Source organism: Pogonomyrmex barbatus, unplaced genomic scaffold, assembly GCF_055798465.1.
Source record: "Pogonomyrmex barbatus isolate J1 unplaced genomic scaffold, ASM5579846v1 scaffold8, whole genome shotgun sequence".
Lineage (NCBI taxonomy): Eukaryota > Metazoa > Arthropoda > Insecta > Hymenoptera > Formicidae > Pogonomyrmex > Pogonomyrmex barbatus.
Genome location: NW_028297182.1, coordinates 7,842,225 through 7,865,168, shown reverse-complemented (window position 1 = coordinate 7,865,168; position 22,944 = coordinate 7,842,225). Strand labels below are relative to the sequence as shown.

The following is a 22,944-nucleotide window of genomic DNA, read 5'->3' as shown; positions in this document are numbered from 1 at the left end:
TGTAGTGCAAATTTAGTTATACAACGAGAAAAAATCTAAAGGTACCTTTTCATGCATCGCTCATCACTATAGTTTATGTAACATATGTTATAGATTTTCAGTACTGACAGTGATTATCGGAACGCAGCTAAAGTTGATGCGGATAATGAAATGTGAATGATCGCTTCTGCTGTTCGTCGTGTTAAATTCAGTTTATATTTACATTGATTTACACGTGTTTATAAGATTACAAGAGAGCCTGGTAAATATAGGTGAGTCTTTTGTAGATCATTGAGTAGAATGGATATGTTTTATTCTTGCATAATTTTTACACTATTTTTATGCTATTTAATGATTTTGTTTTGTGTTTTTATATCATTGAGTGATTGCGTTTTTCTTACTAATTTATATTTTTTTAGAACCAACGCTATTATAAAAAAAAGAAAAAGAATATAATGTTTAGACAGCATTCTAAGAAATAAATCAGCTCTATATATATATATATATATATATATATATATATATATATATTGTATATTTGTTATTAGAAAAAAATGGCTCAATATATTGCGCATGATATAAATACAAAACAGCGGACGAATGATATTAAAATAGAAGAAGATGTCACGTTTGTTCAAATGCGACTTTTACAAGAAATTTTGGATGGGTTAATGTTTGCTGGATTTCAAAAACCATCTCCCATCCAATTGAAAGCCATTCCATTAGGCCGTTGCGGATTTGGTATTGATGATATATAGAATGTTTTATATGTACATGTATACATACATGTATACAAAATATTTATATATTAAAAATATTAATAATTTACAGATTTAATAATACGTGCAAAATCAGGTACTGGAAAAACTGTAGTATTTGGTGTAATAGCTCTTGAAACTATAGATGTTTCGCAACAATTGCCACAAGTTTTAATAGTAGCACCTACAAGAGAGATTGCTATTCAAATAACCAATGTTCTTAAAACAATAGGTTCAAAAATAGAAGGTATGTTCACTTTGGAATATTATTGCTGTATATTTTTTTCTCAAAGAAATTCAGTTTCATTTCTTTTTCAATTATATTTGCTATTTTAGGATTAAAAACGGAACATTTTGTTGGAGGAATATCATTAGAAGAAGATAAAAAAAAGTTGAGCAAATGTCACATAGCTGTTGGTGCACCAGGTAGACTTAAACACTTAATTGAAAAGGGATTTCTTCAAGTATCCAAAGTCAGATTATTTGTCCTTGATGAAGCCGATAAATTAATGGAAATTAATTTTCAAAAAGATATCAAGTTAGTATTGAAATTAAAGATTATTAAATCAATAAAATTTAGATACAAATACATGTGTGTGTATATATATGATACATTAGTGTAATTATTAAAGACTGTTCTATAGAAATTGATGTAAAAGTACATGTAAGTAAATTGAATTTGCGAAATGTAATCAATGCAATAATTTGCATTATTTAATTACATTACATTACATGATGGAATATATATTGGATATTCTACCACTTAAAATATTTTTTAAATGTTTGTAGATAAATATATAATAGGCTTTAATCTATACTATTATTATGAGCAATTTGTTACTAACGATTTTGCAAACTATTGAAACTATAATATTGTCTGTTTTTTGTTTCTGTTTTCTAATTAACATTTGTTTTTCTATAGCTACATATTTTCTAAATTACCATCTAGCAAGCAAGTTATAGCCTCAAGTGCTACTTATCCTGGAGATTTAGAAACATTTCTACAAACTTATATGTCTTCTCCAATATTGACATCGCCAAATATTGATGGACCAATTTTGATTGGAATCAAACAATTTGTGACTGTGGTTCCGGTACATCCCAATGCGATGAAACAGGTTTTTACTTATTTACAAAGATTAATAACGTTTTATTAACAAATAAACTTTGTATAATTTGTTTAATTTTTAGGTACAAATAAAAGTTGATGAGCTAGTAAAAATCTTTACCAAGATTCCATTTAAACAAAGCCTAGTCTTTTCAAATTATCAATCACGGTATGTATTCTTAAATTTGCTATTTTTTATTTTTTAATATTTAATTGGTTTAATTATTCTTTCCTTTATTTTTATTCTTCTAGAGCTCAATCGATTAGCAATAAAATTAATTCTTTGGGTTTCTCATCGACATATATTGTTGGAAATCAAGATATGACTAAAAGATTAGGAGCAATTGAAAAGTTAAGAAATTTGGAATGTAGAATTATGTTGACCACAGATTTAACTGCAAGAGGTATAGATATTGAAAATATTAATATGGTCATCAATTTAGACATACCTACGGATCCAGCAACATATTTACACAGAATTGGCAGAGCTGGTCGCTATGGATCTCATGGAATTTCTATTACAATTGTTTCTGAAAGTGAATTTTCGTCGTTTAGGGAATTATTGACTTTGATCGGTGGACCGAATTTTTATTTGTTTAAGCTCAGTTCTGATTATGCAGAAGATGTTTGGGCTGGTGATACTGCAACATTTGAAAAGATTTATTCAGGACCTGATAAAAATGTCACAAAGGTTCCAGTCATTGATAAAGAAATTCTTAATTCTGAAAATGGTATACCTATAACAATATCTATATCAGAACATATATCTTCAGTAAATAGTGATGCATCATTAAAAAATGTTAAAAATACTTCTACTATAAAACATGAACAAGGTAACAATATTTCACCCAAGAGTACAGCAAGCAATGATATTTTATCATCAGAAGATGTTACTATTACGAGATATGACAAATCTGAAAGTGTTTCACCGAAATATACAGCGTCCAATGATATATTATTATCAAAGAAAAATATTGCAAATACTGTTAAAATGAAACATAAAAAATGCAATAGTACTTCACCAAAAAACAAAAAATGTCATAAAAGCATTGATAATGTATGTGCAAAATCTAATGAGAAAATAAGTATTAGTTCTTTATGTCAACGTTATGATTGGGACAAATACAATTTTATAATTAATACTTCGAAAGAACATAATAAAGAAGTTATTAACTCAACTATGGAATCTATAGCTAACATTTTAGAAGAGAGTAAAGTATCAATTATAGATGCGCCTGATGATTTTGATGATGTTTCTTTCATAGAAAAATTGAATAAAGATATTACTTTTGCAATAAATCTGTCAAATGTAAATGATTATAAATTATCAGATGCTGATGTTGAAGATGTTATTCAATACATGAAGAATTCATTAATTGAAAAAGAAGAGAATGACGAAATTAAAAAAGAAGAAAATATACTCTCTAAGTATGATAAAGAGGATGACAACGAAAAAATTTCCACACAAATTTCTCAGGATACAAACGATTCTGATCTTTCTACAAAAGATTCTGATTTGCTATATTATAGTTTACCTATAAGTAAATCGGATAATAAAGAAGATAAGCAAATATGGGAAGTGTTAAACAATTTCTTATTAATATATGCTAAAAGAATTAACGAAAGTGATAATAATGTTTGTAATGATGAAGAATCTCTCTTGAGAATAGCTTCCAAATGGAAAGAAATACTTAATTTTGAAATAAATTTATTAGATAAGAGGTACAAAGGCATGACTGATCCTATTCATAAATTAGTATATGAAGAACATTTTCTAGCTTTCAAAACTTTTTTTAATGTGCAAAAACGGGCTTTATTATGTATTTTTCCACAAATTCGTAATGACGAAGAAGTACAGGATACTTATACATATTCAGGATCTAATTCAAATAATAATTTATTAGATATGTATAAAGAAATAGAAGATTTCAAAAGTCATTATTATATTTTAGGAACTAAATTTAATGCATTTTTTCCATATCCTATAAATATTGATGATTATATGCCAAATTTAATGATGTCAGACACCGAGATTGAAGAATATCGCAAAGCTTTGCAATATCTTAGAACTTATCAAGATCCCAATGAGAAATTGTTGGAAATAATAGATTATACGGCATCTCTGAATAAAATTGAAAAATATGATTTATTCCAAAAAATAAAAGAACAAAATTTGTCATTCACGGATATGAAAATACTCCTTAAAGAAACAGCAGAAAAAAATGTAAAAGCTGAAAAATTAACAAAGGATTTACAATTGTTCGAAAATCTAGTCTCTTTGGAAAATAACGAACTGACTGAGCAAACAGAAGTGTTCGAGGAGCCGATATCTTTGGAAAATCAAGATGATGACGCAGTTCAATTCCAGAAAAATGCAAAAGTGGATATTCCAATCATAAATGTAAGCGGAAAAGATTCAACAAAGGAAGTGCAGGAAATTCATTTTAATAAAGTTACAGTTATCGATCAAAATAAGCATGCACAAAATACGAAATGTAATGTTTCTATTAATGCAAGCACTGATCAAAAAAACAAAAAAAAAGTTGAACAAACGGATGAAGAAGGTAATGAAAAAATATGTAATGTTTCAAGCAAATTGTCATCTGAGAAAGATCTTGCACAACATACTGATATAGTTGCAGTGAATAATCGACAGAAAGTCTCGTCCGATAGTAGCAATATCCAAAAGTCTAACAGAAAGAACATTAATCATAGTAAAGTTCAAAATTTGCAAACTAAATATGCACCTATACAAACGAATAATATTGTTTACAATAATATCGATATGTTTGCCAAAACCGATAAATATGTAAATTCTCATAAATATGATCCAAAGGACAATGCAGATACAAGTAACTCAATGGCCTTTGCACAAGATTCACGAATATTAAATTCAAATGTAAATGCAAATGTAAATGCAAGGAAAACTCCTCGATCTTCACTGAATTCAGCGCAAAACTTTCGGTCACGAAACATAAATTCTAATTTATCAAATAAACCATTGGAAGCATCGTTAAATCAAATCCATCATGATCAATGGAGCGGACATGCAGCAGCGTATCCCTACTCTTCATATACATACACCCAATCATCACTATTTAATCCACAATACTTGGAACATGAAATCGAAAATTATTCTACAAATTTGACTCACGGATTAGGTAATGATTTAGCAAATGACTCGTATAAAACGGATATTGATAGATTCTTATCATCGTTGAGAATGCAGACGAATCGGGTGCATCTCGAGCTTTATAAATCACAAATGTTCGAAAATTGGAGTGCGTATGATTAATAATCGTGTGGAATCGAGCTAATAAGTATGATATGGAGTATTATTTAACTATGTGAGCGAGATTTACATAGATATTGCGAGCGTATTTTCGTCGGATCCTTTCTCACGATGTGTTTATGATCAAGCGGCGGCAAAGAATGACATGTGAATCGATCGATAGCGAAAGGTCACGCATCACTGGTACTTAACACGCATTGGCAAGAGTTGAACTGTGTGCCGGGGGTAACCTTTTCCTACCGATTCGACGCTACCTACGGTTATGCAATCGGATTGATCTTTTGCGATCGGCTCTTGTATAATCTTATCGGCCGAATATTGTCGCTTGACGTAGTAAGGATACTTTATCATGTGTATGTCTTTTTATAAGAATTAATGGTGCCGTTAATGCACATGTAGATATGCATGCGCGGGACGTATTTTGTGATTTACTTATCTGGAAATTAATGGAAAAAGAATTACTCTTTTATGTATAAATAAATATCTTTTTTGTATCTCTGTTCTATTATTCTACACTTATAGTTGAAGAAGAAAAATATGTTATCGATCTAATTACATTATTTTTATATATATATATATATATATATATAAAGAAACTAAGCAATATTAATTTCGATTTTATATCTGGTTTTGTTGTGATAAAAATATCTAAATTAACAAAGCAATCGCAATTTTTTTTGAATGAAAATAAATGGGAATGAGGAAAAGTAATGAAATGTAGAACATGTATTACAGTTTATTAATAATAAAATTATTAATAAAGAAAAGAAATTCTAAAAATATAAAATTATTAGAGAGGTATGTATTTATTCTATTATTTATTCTAACATTAACATAGAAATGTGTCGGCTCGTCAAACGCTATCTGACCTGTCCGAATAAATTTATGCCAAGTTGTCAAATGATACTCTACGATATTCATTTACTCCACGCCGTCGTTTGCCGGCTGTGAGTTAGAAGGATCAGGTTTCTAAGGCGTCCTCATCTTTAGGAGAGGGGGATGGGGAGGCTGAGTAAGAGAAAAAGGGGGAACCACCTTACGAAACTCGTCTCGTGAGAAATTCGGAGTAAACCCCTGTTTGGTACCCCTGTCCCTTTATTCGCGAAATGATCGTGTTTGTGAGGTGCGCGCCTAAGAACAAACTTTAGTCATTGACCACGTGTTTCCGCGCGAAGCAGTGTGCCGCGTGCCCGCGATTCCGAGTGTCCGTGTGCGTCTCGTCGTCGTAGCGTTAATTGAAAAATCGATCGTACAACGCGCGCATCTTATTTGTCCGGCGATCGTCGTCAGGTCTATCGATAGTTCAGCGATCAGCTTTACGTGTTCCGCGCTCGGGAAAGATGTCGTATACGTGCAAGCGCTTCAAGAGAACGCCGATTCATGTGGTGGAGGGCCACGATGAGGTGGGTACATTCGAACATCGGTCTCGCGTTCGTTATGCCGGGGATGACGCGACGTATCGTTGCATGCGTCGCGCCGCTAGATGTCGCGACGCTGATATTTTTTACAAGTTTTAAGAATACGAAAATATGTCATGTTTTTAAGGGAAAAGTACAAGACAAAGCTGTACGACGCAAGAAATTTTTTACATGTTATTTTTCACCTCTGACGTCATAATTCAATATGGTTGCAATATGCTTTCATATGGCATAAGGCTCGGTTGTCTCTCTGCAGCCATATTGAATTATGACGTCAGAGGCGAGAAATAACATGTAAAAAGTTTCTTGCGTCGTATAGCTTTGTCTTGTACTTTTAAAACTTGTAAAAAATACTAGAAACTAAGATATCTGTCCAATAAATCACGTAAAAGTGTAAAATAAATCTTGAAATAATGGTACACTGCTTAGTTATCAGAAATTACCAGATCACTAGATCTGGTTGTTTCTAGCTGAGCAGTGACCATTATTTCAAGAATTATTTTACATTTTTACGTGATTTTGGACAGATATCTTAGTTTCTGGTATTTTTTACAAGTTTTAAGAATACGAAAATATCATGTTTTTAAGGGAAAAGTACAAGATAAAGTTATATGACGCAAGAAACTTTTTATATGTCATTTCTCGCCTCTGACATCACACAACCCATATCGCGCCACGAGAGAATCTTAAGGTCTACGCATAATAAGTAACAGGAATAGAAAATAATATAAGCAACAGATTTCAATTTATCGGAAATCAATTAATAGGCTGATGTATCAATTAATACACGGTTTTTGATAGGTTGAAATCTATCGCCTATGTTATTTCTCTGTTCTATATTCTTATATATTCTTATCTATCGTACACAGATCTTATAATATTTAATATTTAATATTTATTCCTATTTCTAATATTTCTTTCTGCTCAGATATATGAGCCGAAATAAGGAATTAAATAGCCTAGCATTACATATATGATATTATGAGCATGGTGATTTAATTTCAAATTCTAATTAATCAATTTTAAAACTTAAATTTTAACGCCAGCCTACATATCAACCGAATCTATAAACCTTGCGTGTGACATGCGTGTATGAACATGAGATTCAATTTTTTGAATGAATATTTGGTAATATGTCATATTTACGATATCTTTAGGCCTTACCGGTCATTTATCGGTGTCTGGGGTCAAAGCATCTGCCTTTCGAAGGTAACACCTTGGTACATCTGGATTCGCATCCCGATATGTTGATACCCATGGATATGTCCGCTGATACAGTGTGGGACAAGAATAACCTGTTTACGTATGTATAGTTAATATTGTGAATCTCATATGATGATATTGTCTATTATTAAAACCATATTGAATATAATTTTTTGACACGCGAAGAGACTTGAAGCAGAATTCTTGCGAACATATGATGATAATCGGAATTTATGGCTGTTTATCAAGACGTTTATCGGCTCAATTTTGACGAGTTCATATTTGACGAGTTCATTTTTGTACCAATGTGAACGTTTCTGTTTTTTACAAATAAAAATATTATTATAATTGAATTTATCGGATTCAATGTATCTTTTACAATATGATCAAATTAATTAATATGATCAATTAATTTTATAGTGCAAACATAGTGACATAGTGAGATTGAGTAAATATAATAATATAAAATTATAATATAATAATAATTTTAAAATAAAAAAATATATATATAACTTACTTATATAACGTACTGAAGCATGAGTTTATTAATGTATCTAAAAATTTGATCAGATATAAATTTGAAAATAATTTTATTAGACTATCAAATTTATTAGGATGCTTAAATATGATGACAGTAATGAACAAATTTTTAATATTTTAGCAATCGATATTTTGCACATCCTATATTATTATATGACCTAATAAAATTATTTTTGGTCAAATTTTTAGATACTTTAGTAAAATTGTTTTTTTTGAGTAAATATGAAAGTATAAAGTATAAAGAAATACGAGATGAAAAGATTCTTTCGTAATGTTACATTTTATGCACAAATATTTTATATTTTATGTGTAAATTTAAAAATAACAATTTATTGTAAAAATTAAAGAAGCATTTTCTTTTCATTTATTGACATCAGAGAAATTGTGTAAGAATGGAGAAATTTCTTATTTTATATCTTATTTTATGTTTTATAGATATTTTTATATTGAATTTTTGAATTTGTTGAAATTAAGTCTGCGACCATCTTTTTAATTTATTTTATTTTACTGCGAGTAATTGCGTGTTGTCTTTGTTATTTCTATCTTTCTTTCTTTTTTATTTCTTGTTTTTCTCTATCATTTTTCGTTAAGTTTGTTTCTTCTATGTTGTATACATATCGCAATTGTTATTACGATCGTTATAATGTTTGAGTTCAATAAAGAAATTTATTAAATGAATTTGTTTGTAACAATCTTCAAACTTTCGTACAATTAATTATGCCTTTTTGTTCTCTATAGAGAAAAAGTAGCTTTTCAATCTGTAAACAAATTTTGCAAGCAAATTTTTGAGCGATTTTGTTTTTTTGTATTTTTTTTTTAGCACGATCAGCATCGAGAATTGGATTATGCCTGCAGTGTATGCAGGTCATCTTAAGAACTTGATCTGGGTGAAACCACCATGGGCTAATCAGATAACCGACAGTGTCTTGACGTTTCTCATCGGTAAGCACAAGGAGTCCGGCTTGATAAGGTAATCAATATAATTTCTTGATTTATAAATCATTCATTTGAAATATCACTTTAACTTTCTCGATTTTATCGTGATTTTTTTCTTTGTTTAATGCTCAAGATATTTTAAAATTATTGCAACTCATGTTTTGATATTTATTATTTTATATTTGTTTTTCATAAATTCAATAATATCGAAAATAGCGCGAATTAAATTTGAATGATTCCGAATAGAGATTTCTGTTTATATCAATATCGAATTTTTAACTTTAATATAATTAAATCTGTCTTAACATTGAATGATTTTGACATAGTATAATACAGATACGATATAAAATATAAATAAAAATAATATATTACAAAAGTATATTCGAGTATTAGATATGTGCGTCAGTAGTTTTGCGAATTGTATAATAAAAGAATATCGAGTATTGTACTTATATTGTTATTTTACACTTTTTCAAATATACAAATTTCTCATTTTATTCAGTTGATTATAAATAATATTTCTCGGCAAAATAGATATTAGAGATTTAATTAACAATAAATTGTTAATTAAATATTCTATTTTGCAGAGAATTTACATTATTGTACAGTGAAGAAGTTGAACATTATAATGTCCAGTTATTGTGACACTTGCTGCGGTGATACAACCTCGTAAAGGTCATTTCATACGATTGAAAAGTAGTAACATTCGCGCGGCAGAGAAAAATCACACATTCTCGATAAAAGAGGACATAAATAACCGTAGGATTGAAAAATCGAGAGAACAAACAGGCGGAAAGGAAAAAAAAGCAATTAAAGTAGCAAAAGAGAAGTCGACATGTTATGGCGATATATGCTGTGAAACTCAGCGTGATTCAGCAATCCGTCAAGACTTGAGTTATGTTTCTCAAATTATTGTATGGGGATATATGTCCATGCAACATGAGTGAAGCACGATGATGTCATGAGAGCTTCCCATACCTATATCTTTATTAAATTTATTTATATCATAATTTTCATAGCTTTTAATAATTATTACACGTGTTTTATGATATAATAATAAGTACTTTATTTATTGGTGAAATATTTATTTAAACATCAAGTTTAAATTAAGATTAAAGATTAAAAATAAAAAAAATTTTTTTATAATTTGATATAAGATATAACAGAAAGTTATTTTATTTGGTAATAGAAAGTTTTTTTATTTTTAGAAAAATACAAGAATAGTAAATATTATTGTTCAAGTAAAATTTATTATAACTATTCCTTTTGTACTTTTAAAAATAAGAACGGACTAACATGTGAATAATTGAAATATTAGAAACATCGGCTTAAGTTAAAATAAAAAATTACTATAATTATTTTATTTCGATGTAGTCATATGTGTTATTGTCAATCATCTTTGGTATATATATATATATATATATATATATATATATATATATAATTAATCTTTGCTTAATTAATATGAGTAATTAAAATGAGATTGCATATCTGATGATTTATGCACTTCGAATAATTCGAATGCACTTTGGGCATCATCTGAAAACATGCATATGGCCCGAATTGCATTTGTCTTCAAAATTTGCGGAGCACAGCACAACTAAAAAAGCAAGAGAAGAAAAAACATAAATTGCATATCGTGAAAAGAGGTTAATGGTAATCTTACGGCAATATAATAACGGGAATGTTCGGAGACAGTGCTTATAATATCAAATTAATGAGCGCGCCAGCTTGTTATATTGAATTACACTTGAAAAAAATTTCTCAATTATTGATAATTGCATCGTCATACCGGACCTAGGACCTTCGGCAATGCGCGCGACACCGTATCGATAAGATCGGAGTCGGTGTGCGATCGCATCGGCTACTTTTTCGTCGAAGTTATTCATACGTAATTGCCTGTACCCACGCAGGTGCTTGTTTCGCATCATTCGATTTCCATCGATGTTTGTCCCGCAGGATGTAAAACTTCCTTACCCGCGCTTGCGTTGCGTGCAAGCTGCACTTTCTTGTCTCGAACACCCAACGTGAGAGGCACGTGATACCACTAATTGTCATTAATTTTAATATCTTCGCCGACTTTGCCCTTAAATTGGGAAGTAATTGAAATTGAGAGACGTGATTAAAGATTTTTTACCTAGTGGTTCAACCGAACGATATTAGCTTATGAAGTTTTGATATTTATTTATTTACTGCAACGCAGAAAGATTATTACTACGATGCACATTATTACGATTCTTATTAATGTATTTGCATTCAAACTTATATTTGAATGTGCATTTAATTGTTTTGTTCAATTTTGTTTAATATTGAAAAATATTTAAACATAAAAACTTGAATTTTAGAAGATAAAAAATTAAACTATATTTTTAAATTAATGTAAAATAATATTTTGCGCTTTATAATCTTGATTATCTTAAATATTCTAATTTAACGTGATTCACCTTTTTTCCTATTTTTTCCGAGCTTTTCCCATTTATGTCGAAGAGATCTAAGAAGATTCGCCAGTCGTGGCGGATTGCGACAATGGACAATGGCGCAATAATCTACAATAGAGATCCACCTGGAGATTTCATGTCGAATGAATAGGGCCTGTAGGACAATCATCTCGTAAACTCGATTTCCTTATGTGCCCTTCCACCTCGCGGATTGTTCTTTTTGTGCTCTGTTTCGCGTTTCGTGGTTCTCTGTACAGAGCGGCACTTGAATCGCCTACTTATGCGAGAGTGTCGAGCAAGAAGAAAGTTCCTTGTTCGGTTTTACGTTAGAATAATTTTATCTGGCTGCAGGATAAAATATTACACGATTGTGGGTACCATCCGGTCTGTAGTTCGTACTGTCATTTTATGTGCTTAGTACATTTTTTTATTATCTCGAGATTATTTTATTATCTCAAGATCAAAAACATGTGAAAGCATATAATGTTTTTAGAGCGCGCGAAGAATACGGAAGTGCACATTGTAATTATTCCTCTCGCGTATCTATTCACATAATTAAGCGAAGAGTTTTAAGCACTTTTTATTCTCACATCATGTCTCAAAGATCTCGCACACACGGTTTTCTGGAAAAACAGCGATGATGATAATGAAGTACACTACGCGAACGTTGTAACGTATTCCTGGTGCCTAGTAGTAAATAGCTGTCATAGCTAAAACACGACTTGCGTACCGTCCGGTATTCTGAATACCGGTACGGTAAAAGCTTATGGCAGCTTTCGCCAAGTGACTTGGCCACACATGTTACTCAGTGGAATGCAATAGTGATTTCTATTTTTTTTCTCTATACTTGAGTAGTTTATTGTGTAGTGAATATTATCTATTTATTTTATCTATCAATGATCTATCTGACAATAAAAAAAAAAAAAAGAAAATAAAGATCATCATTCAAAATATCTATATTCCATATTAAAAAGAAACCTTATTTTTAGAAAATCATTGTTGATCCACTATGTTGCAATATTTTTAATATATACATTTTATATGATTATTTATATAATTTTTAATCAAATATTTTATTCTGAAATAATGTGACAAAAATTCTTTTATATAATTACAAGCATGTTGTGAAATATTCATAAGTAACAAGAATCATACATTTAGAAAGAAAAATTGCAATTTAGCGATGAGTGTCTTGAGTACTTGGAGTATTTCATTAATAATTGCACCACCATGATTTACGTTTCGTTGTTTTGCTAAACGAAAAACTAATTGCGAATTCGCGACTACCTAATTATTCTTCCAATTTTCGCGATAACCCATGCGTATGCAACGTAAAAAAATATCACGTAATATAAAAGATTGTATATTTTTTATTTATAGTAATAATTAATAATACGCGTTCTACGGTGCGCATGCAAGCGACACATCGATCAGCAACGCGTGTCTCGACGCGTATGAAAGAGTATGATACACGTACAGATTATGGCGTAGACTAGACCTGGCTACAAATTAACCGACATTCCACTTGCCAGTCTTTTTCGCGGTTGTCTCTTACTCGCCGTTTCTTTTCCTGCGTAACTTTAACGGTCCTCTACCTTTCTCCTCATCAACCACTCATTCCTATCGTCTCATTCCCTGTCGGCTTCAATGCTTCCTCATATCTCGAATAACTTCAGTCGGACTGCGATAAAAGTGGCACCATTTAACAGGCCTGTCTAATAATACTATACGAATGATGAAAATATTATTGCACACATGCATAAACAAAACATATTTCTAGAATCTTATAAATCTTATTAGTGTGGTACGTGCTATACATTAAAGTTTTTTTCATGGTTAATATAATTTAGTTGCATAGATTATTTGGATTTAGTTGCGATAAAAATCTTTTTATCATATTTTAAATTAATATTGGAGTAAAGAGTAAATTATTTTTAAATTATTATTTTTAAATGGATAATATTTTTAAATGTTTTTGGCTCGTTTTAAGTATTTTTCTTGTAGAAACTAACTTGTGTCTCGCAAAAAGATTTTGTGCTTTGCATTGTTAAATTCTTAAAGAGACACATTAATTTCTAGAGCTTACAAATAATATAAATTAATAACATTGTTAGAAATTTTCTTTGAAATGTTTTTTTATCGTTTTGAACTCATTTGATTGCCGTGACATTTTTTATTTTTTTATTAGATAGATAGATTTTAATAAAGATATATCGTGTTTATATCTAAGATCTAGAAAAAAAATTGATTATGCATTGAAGGCTCCCTTTCAATCGGGGAAGGATCTGCAAGCGTTACGCAAAACGGCTAATTCCAGCGAAGGTTACTTAGAATTAACATAAATCTTTCGCGTGCAGCAATTTGAAGGCGTCGCCGATCTCGGCCCGATAACGTATGGCTTACAGAGAGATTATATTAATCTGCATCTCCACACGTGCGTCGCGCGTTACATTCGTTGCACGAGGTCGCAACATTCCTAGGCGAGCGTTAGAGGCCGTCCAATCGGTAGCCTTGATTTCAGTTGCACCCAATGGTCGGCGATGGTACACTTTTCAGGAAGAGGTGGCCCAATTGGCGTCAGAGTAGGAGGACAGAGAACGATTGTAGTGGGAGAAAATCGTAGTGGATGGCGAATGCAATCGTCAGCCATTGCGCCTTCTTTTCTGCGAAAGAGAAGGGGAGGGGGGAGCGATTAGAATAACAACACTGTTATGTTATAAGAACGATATCATTGATAGCAAAATGTAGCGATTAAGTAAACAGCATCTTCTTTCAGCGATACTTTCTATTTCATTTTATATCCTTCACAGTCAATAAGAAATTTTAAGACATTTTATTTATATACATTTTATTTAACACATTTTTTTTCTATTTTCCATTTTTTCGTGTAATGTTTGTCCGCATTGTATATTTTTTATTTTATTTTTAGCTATTAAAATTTAGCTATTTTGGCTCATAGCTTTATTAAAAAATTAATATAATAATATATATAATAATAATAAATTAATAATAAAATATATCGAATTGTTACATAATTGTAAATAAAATTTTGTTTCTAATTATTCATATTTTCTAATTATTTACATTTTCTTATTTGATAATATTTTATCAAAAGATAGGTCAAAAAATAGTATTTATATTTGATAAAAAGAGTTATAACACGCAAATTTGATGTTAAGTTTCTACACTTCACAATTTATTTTACAGAAAATATATTAAAATTGTTGAAAGGTACGAGATTGATAGTTAAATTTATTACACTGTTTAATGTATTTAATAGAAAATTAAACGTCGATTTTTATTAGCATAGAATAACTCTATTAAAATTGGATAAAAAAAAAATAGGTGAAAATTTTAAGCTTGTGAGTTGAATGTTGTGAGATAATAGGACGTTAGTTTAGAGAGAGCCCGAAGCGACGACAGGACAGGTCAGGGCCGAGAAGGTTTAGCAGCAAAGGTGGCACAACGAGTCTGAAGTCGCAGGAGCGTGGGTGCTGGCTGACATATCACGATCGTCGTCAGGGTTGCTCCATATATATATATATATATATATATATATATATATATATATATGTCGGCACTTCTCGGCTAAAAGAACAAAAAGGAACCGCCACTTGCATAGACCAATCGCGAATGTGGTCGGCGCACGATTCGACCTCAGAAATTAGCATCGACCCCGCAAAGATCGAGTCCTCGATCTCGATTCTTCTACTCCTTTCCTCCTCATCCACCTCAACCTTTTCGTCCCTTTCCGTTGTTAATTGATTCGTTAAGCTTACTCCTTAGTAAGCCGTTAAAGTTGCTCTAGGGCTATGTTTCTCAATTGCTTTAGTAGTTCGCAAGTCGGTTATATAAGACATAATTAGCGTGCATTAAACGTGTTAATTAATGTATTTATTACTATCTAAGTCCCAATATATGATTTTAGATACGCTATGGTATTATTAAAAAAATTGTATAGTTCTTATGTGATGATGTGATTATTTTTTGTGAATTCTTATGTAATTATTTTTTCTTTATTTGTTAGAAATTTTAATTAATTTAATAATTAGAAACATTTTATTATTTTATCATCAAAATTAGAAGTAAAAAGAGGTAAAGAAATATATATATTTAAAAAAAAAATCATATCTGATTTCTTTTGATATTAAGAATGCTTCTTGAATGTGTATATAAAATTGATTAGTGACTTATCAGATATTTATTAAATATTTGAAGTTTATTAAGTAACTATTTGAACAACTTTATCAACAAGCTTCTCCAAAGAAAGAATTGACTATAAATAAAATTACTACGATGTAATATGAATTAGAACAGGATTTAATGGAATTTAGATCATTGGACAAACATGCTTTACAAACATGTTTATATACTTATGATTAATCGGAAACCTATTAAATTGTAATTCTATAACACATGTCTATCATGGAGAAGTGACGGCTGATCACTCTATCACGATAAGTGCACGATAAATTATACAATTTATATTACTATACAATTTGTAGATTATTTATGTAGATTATTATCTGAATTAATTAGTATACTACTTTAAGGTTTCAAACAAAAAAGTTTCTCATTATAATCTTGAAACATTTCTAATCTTTTTTTGTACTATAAATTAGACATAACATTTTTTATTAGCACGTGCAACACAGAAACAAAATTATCATAAGTTATTGTATATGCATGTAGTAGCAGTGAATATTATTTGCTTTTTTTATTATTTCGTTGAAATTTATTTGCATTTTTTTAAATTTTTATAATGTTGAATTTATTAAAAATTTCTATTTAATTATTAAAGTTTTCTGTCTAATTGAGGTCATTTAAAATCATTTTTATTATAAAAACAATTTTTATGTATATCATGTTTTTATATCATCATTGTTAAGAAGATTGAGATAGCAAGTGAGTATTCATAGGATTATGGGGAACTTGGTTCTTCTAAGGCAATGCCTATAACGGGCGTACAATGGGTGTGCGTACGCGAAAATATGCGAGACGTGCAGAAGGCACAAGATATACCACAATTGTACTTGCACGAAGAATCACACGAGGTTCTCTCGAATTTAAAGCAGATGCCAGCAGTTAAGCATTGCCATACATGTTGTGTAAAGTTCTTGTATGCATGATGTCAGGTAATTATCTCTCTATGGAAAATAATATATGTCGAAGATCTTGGCTCTCGGCCATTATTGATTACACAACATTGCACAAATGCGCAAAAAAAAAAAAAAAAAGAAAAAAAAAGAAAGAAATGAGAGAAGATGATACGCTTGTGAGAAAATAATTTTAATAAATAAATAGTTTTCAATATACATCATACACTTTTTTTTAGCATAAGATCTTAATTTTAATATGTATTGTACATTTATAAATAACAAATTCTGCAATTCGACGAAATAATTAAACATGAGTGTTCTATAACGATGAATGAAATGTTAAATGTAATATACTTATAAAACCTTTTCGGTCTTCCAATATTCCAAATTTTCTACGACGGTATTACAATTGTTAACTACGTACTAAATGAACGAGTTTATGTCAAAAACAAATGCTGTAACTGTAATATAATGTTGCCAAAGGCCATGCAAAGCTCGTATTTCTTAGCTGCATTGCAATTGATTCTTAGTATCGTGTACACGTTTATCCGCTTCACTTTTAGATTCTTGAGCGAAGATAGGTTTGTTGCCCGAAGGTCTGATTTGGATTATGATGATGACGGTGATGGCGATGAGGATCGTGATCATGACTGATGGAAAGTGCGTGCATCTGTCTCGCGGATATACGCAATACTAATCTGTGCACACTGCTTGGATAATGTTGTCTGTGTAAATAAATGATTTATTGTCATAAAAAATGATCATGCATCTAACAAGCTTATTACATTGCTAACTCTCTTGTTTAATGTTTTTCAATATAAATATATTTGATGTTAATCTACAAGATGTTCTTGAAGATTATGAATCTAGATTATGAAATCCGATGACTCAATAAAGTTATAATTATAATAGATAACAATTTGAAGCCATATATTCTCAGATCTGTCATTGTGAGTATTTATTTTTTTTTCTTATATAATATAACGTATAGTGGGAAATTGTTTTATTTTACAACTTATGTATTTTTCTAATTTTTGTCTGTTAGAAATTAGATCGGTCTGAAAAAAATGACTATGAGATAACTATAAAAATAAAAAAAAGATGTATAAAAAAGATGATTAGGAATAGATTACTTAAGATGACAATCGATTATCTACGTCAACGATATTCAATAAATTGCTTTTGATATTTATTATACGTAATAATTAAGTTATTAATAAATATTAAATGTAAAACTTTGTGCATAAAAGCGGTATAATTGTAGCCTAATAACTGCATTTAAGATACTGCAAATAAATTTGCCTTCCGATTAACTTTATACAAAAACACGTGTATAAAATACGTGTAATGAAATTCTTAGCTGTAGTTAATAGGTGCAAGTGTTTTTTTAGATTGTTATTTTGCAACCTTGCAGACGTTGTCTTTCATACATGTATAATTCAGCAACTTCTAGATAAAATACGTTCCAACCGCTAAGTTCTACGTTGGCGGAAGGCGGTTGGCAGCGGGGTAACATGTTAATCGTGCCGATTTAAATTTCGCAAGCAGTCCCGGTTTTCCTCGGCATCGCCGAGTTATTACGCGCGACATTCAAGCTCGGAACGCCGGAACACGAATATAGAAATCGCAAAATATGAGCCGGTTTAGCCGGCCACTCGTTGATTCGTCGGGAGCGCATTTGAATACGTCACGCCACAACGGGTTTACTACCTGATTTTAAGCGAGATCTCTTTGTCACAGGCAGCCTTGCAAGGCTGATATCGAGCGGATCGGCATGTTTTAGCCGACCGCAGAAAAATATCTTCCCACTAGACCACGAGACAGAAACTTGAGAATGCATGGCATTTGGGGGCACGTAAGTTTTAGCCCGCGACCGGCAATTCTATTTTTGCCCACCTTCCCCCCTCTCCCCTCCCCCTCCACCGAGTGAAGCATTATCGCTTATCTACGCTCACGTGTGTCACTATCGGGGACTTACTTAAATACCGCACGCGCGAGAGCGTATCCGGTTCTGCTTCTATTATTTCATCAATGAGGCGTACGATAAAATGCAGTCGCCAGTTTATAAGGAAACATTGCCGGAGATTTTCTCTTTGTGAGCCAACACCGCCCGATAAACAACTCGCGAGTTCTTTCGTCGATTAGGCCGGCAGCCTAGGGAGTTCTTTTCACGCTGGCATTATTATCGGGCAATTAAAGAAACTTAACTGTTATTTTGCAATAACCACGAAGTAAAATATTTCCTCGAGATAATTCGCAATATATCGTATATCTATGGACACTCGTTAGTGTTGCATCGACCGTAGTCGTACGGTCGCGGAGTTGCAAAGGATTAATATCTTTACGCGAACTTCGCGCGAATGAGCCCAATGAAAAGTTTCGATCCCGTTTCGCCATCCGCCACGCTGCGAAGTCACAAAATATTCTATGCTTCGTATTTTTATCTCACGAGTCGACTGTCCACCTAGATTTAGGTGCGTGTGCGCACGCGGTGTGCTTGCATTCATGGTGACGAAATTACACGGTGGATTATCTGGCCGCACGGCCTTCTGGTCGGCACGATGATGCAACCATGCGACGAATACGCGCCGGTTTTTGATCTCACCGCGACAATTTGTACCTTGCGCGATCCACGCGCAAGAAGAATAACGTGTGCACCGTCCTGCCGCGAGGAGAGAAAGGGCGAAGAGACGGAGGAGAGGCGAGGTGGAGAACGCGATGCCTTCGTGGCTTCCCTTGCAGCGACATTTCGCTGCCTCTTTTTACTCGCGTTCGCGGTACATAAGGCGACGAGAGAAGTCGCGAGAGATCAGCAGTCGTCTCTCAACCGTTGACAAATAGTCGAAAGAGTCCGAAGTTGTCTTTCCTACGTACGTATGGACTCGCATCGCGTTTCCATGCACGCTGTCTCTCTCTCTCTCTCTCTCTCTCTCTCTCTCTCTCTCTCTCTCTCTCTCTCTCTCTCTCTCTCTCTCTCTCTCTCTCTCTCTCTCACATTCGTACGAGCGATTTCTTTTTCGCCCTCGTATGTTACAATGCGTGCATAATTGCCGGTGGGTGTCCCGCGTGTGAAGCGCAGCTGCGCGCACTGCACATTCAGACGTCCGTCACGCAGAGACGTTCGTGCGTAGGCAGCCGATGCCACGGCGGCGCGAGATAAGATCGGCCCCGAGGCGCGATGATCATACTTTTGGATCGAGTCTGATGATATTCGAGCGAGGGAGATAAATATGTAATTGTGCTTTTGCAATATATCGTTCAGCTTATTCGCACGCGTATCCGTAACGGCTCATCTTCTTTTTCTTCTTCCTTCTCCCCCTCCCCTCCTCTCCCCTCCTCCCCTCATCCCCCCCTCCTCCCCTCCTCCCTATTAATCACCTTATTATCTTATCCCTTTAAGGACCGACATCGTAGAAGCGCGTGGTTTTACATGATTTTATATACATCATGATCGGTCCGAAAAGGTTAAAAAGTTCTTTCGCAATTATTTAAGTGGGATATAATTTTGCGCATCATACGAATTATATATCATAATATATTTTTACTACTGCTGTAACCTATAATTTATTAAAGTATTTCTAATTCTTATACTTGTTACTTACCAAACAACTTTTATGTAAGGCGTTATATAAAATCATTTTATTCTGTAAATGATTTCCACATTTTCATCCTTTGCGTACGACTGGCCAGATAGGTATATTTCTTCAGCCAGAAGTGAGAGAATCTATCTTTTTATTCATTTATGTAAGTGTGTTACACAAATATAGAAGAAATTTAGAAAAGTACATGTTTATGGTGTCGAGAACGCTATAAATTTTAAATAAATTAACAGCTTGGGAAAGTTTTGTCATAATTTTTACTTCAACGTGTTTTACAAGAAAACTTATATTTCTACTCTTAGTATGAAATCGGATTTTTGCTATTTCACAGATAAATAAATATTCCGATGATAAGCGGCCACATGTACATTTGGCAATGATAACGCCACTCTCTTCTAGTCCGACTAATAAATTTCGCGTTATTCTGAATGATTTATGATTGCCTCCTCGTTACGAGTGTATTATGTCGTGTTGTAAATCTTGAATTCTTCTCGCAACCTGATGTAGACTTTCAGAGGGAAAAGCACAACGTGCAATGCACAATAAATAGAATAAGTTTTACATATCTATGGAATTTGAATTTCGAAATTAGTTTTAAAAATATTCTAATTTTTTCCATGTTCAAGCTCAATTACAAAATTATAGGTATAAAATGAGACATAATTTACAAACTTTTGTATGTTGATTAAGATAATTTGGAATATTAGTGATAAAATTTAAAACGATATTATACATAAATGTGTGAAAATATTAAAAGATAATTTAAAAATGTTTTTTTCTCCAAAAGTGATTATGCATATATATATTTTTTGTATCAACATTATTTTTAATGTTAATAATTTTTCAAATCTAATTGTCATGTATAATATGTTTTTCTTGTGATTCATGATATGTTTTTCTTCTAAATTTATTTCTGTTGAGAAGCACATGAAAAAAAAAAGACATATATGTTCTTTTTGCGATTTTCAGAAGCTTGAAGAAAATTAAATTTCAACTTTTATAACTCTTACATTTGACATTATTAATTTGATACTTACTTTCACTGGAAACAAGGAAAAAATTAAGTTACATACTAATTTGTAGTTCTAATTTGTAGCAGTTCTATGAAGAAATCTAATTAGCTACATCGTTTCTGCCGCTTGCTCATAAATACCAATTTTTTGCTTTGTACAATTGTGCAGTTGCAGCAACAGCATGCGTGACACAAAATTAGTTCTAGGCTTACGCATTTTAAAGCGATCTCCGCTTCTGTTTGCCACTATTAATAATAATTACGGCGCGGCAGTATATTACGTAGAATGTATGATGCGGCCATTAGTGGCTGACAGCTCGGCTGACGGCTCGCATCTGTGCTTTGTGCATAATTTCCTGTAACTCAAAACAACAAGGAAAGTGACACCGTACGTCTTCACTACCCTTCCGCAACGAAATTTATTCCATTCGTTCACTATTCAGTTCTCGTATTCTGAACAAAAAGTTAATGAAGGGATGCTGCATGCGTTCTGTCTTGAAGCAAGAAATGAACGATTATGCTATCAAAATTAATTCCTAGAAAGGGCTGTTAGATCATGAAGATCATAAATGTCTAAACAACAATTTAATTGAAAATGAATAATCAATTCAATTAGCTTTAAGTATTTAATATTAAACTTAAGAAATGCTATCTGTAATCTTCGTGCAATTGCTATCATTGAAATGGAGATTGCCATCTCTACAATATATATTTATAAATTATTTTACATTTCTCCCTTTTTTTATTTACAAATGAATTGTTCATAGATATAAATGTAATGATGTATAAATATATTTATGAATATTTATATTTTTCTCTTTATCTCTATACTTTGTCTCCGTCCTACGTAAAATTAGATATTTTATTTCGCGAACGGCATCTACAATGAACACTTACAATGTACATCCACATAATTTTATAAATCTATACAAATCTATATGCATAATTTAAAATATTTTTAATAGTATTAGACACAAATATTAAATTTATTTAAAAAAATGAAATATTAATTGCCAGATTAATAACTATCTGTTTTGCGAATGGAAATTAACATAGATGCAAATAAGCTTTCAGTAGAGTCATGACGTTTTGAACGCATTCGTGAGCAGAGTAAATCTGCAATATGCGGATATAATACTCCTCGTATAACGTATATTACGTAAATAAACTTCATAGTATCTTACTTGAGAGATTTATGTTTGCATTCTTTTTAACAAATATGTGATTATTTTTTTCTATAGTAAGAATTTAATAAATCGGATACGCCCTAGTTTAATCATAAGCAGTAAATGGTTTACCATAATATATATGTATGCACATATATAAAGACAATTCTTTTTCATGTTAATTTTTATTAACAAGTATATCTTTTAAGGCTAAACGAGGAAATATAATGAAGATAGAAGGAAGGACAAAAGAATATTAATTTTTTTTTTTATGATAAATGGCGTATTAAGATTTACTTTGAAATCTGTACTATTTTCAGAAAAATTTCGAGCTTCAACATTTAAAAAATATAAAGGATAATTTTTATACACAATATTATTACGCGCTTGTTATTA

The 22,944-nt window shown here is 31.6% G+C and overlaps 2 protein-coding genes across 15 annotated transcripts in view; both read left to right on the top strand.

The window, feature by feature from the left end:
- Window positions 1-103: 103 nt before the first annotated feature.
- On the top strand, window positions 104-5,631 carry LOC105432231 (uncharacterized). 3 transcript variants are annotated; one of them, XM_089083726.1, is made up of 7 exons: window positions 104-241; window positions 528-720; window positions 811-984; window positions 1,074-1,275; window positions 1,660-1,855; window positions 1,929-2,014; window positions 2,098-5,631. In XM_089083726.1, exons 2-7 carry the CDS (start codon window positions 534-536, stop codon window positions 5,138-5,140), a joined length of 3,888 nt encoding a protein of 1,295 aa, XP_088939852.1. In that variant the 5' UTR covers window positions 104-241; window positions 528-533; the 3' UTR covers window positions 5,141-5,631. The 3 variants fall into 3 exon arrangements, with proteins under 3 accessions (XP_088939852.1, XP_088939851.1, XP_088939850.1); XM_089083725.1 differs by having other exon boundaries at window positions 110-251; XM_089083724.1 differs by having other exon boundaries at window positions 110-251; window positions 399-720.
- A 512-nt stretch (window positions 5,632-6,143) lies between these two features.
- LOC105432201 (UPF0489 protein C5orf22 homolog) overlaps window positions 6,144-22,944 on the top strand; it is a 290,978-nt gene continuing 274,177 nt past the window's right edge. For 3 of the 12 annotated variants that reach the window (XR_016141029.1, XR_016141028.1, XM_089083731.1), the window contains exons 1-3: window positions 6,152-6,540; window positions 7,713-7,858; window positions 9,119-9,268. Coding sequence is in view for 9 of the 12 variants with exons in the window: in XM_089083731.1 (XP_088939857.1) it covers window positions 6,478-6,540; window positions 7,713-7,858; window positions 9,119-9,268 (359 nt within the window). In the remaining 3 variants the exon portion in view is untranslated. Of the gene's footprint in view, window positions 6,541-7,712; window positions 7,859-9,118; window positions 9,269-9,821; window positions 16,924-17,334; window position 22,944 lie in introns of those variants that run through there. The other 9 variants (XR_016141027.1, XM_089083729.1, XM_011646889.2 and 6 more) reach the window with 8 other exon arrangements.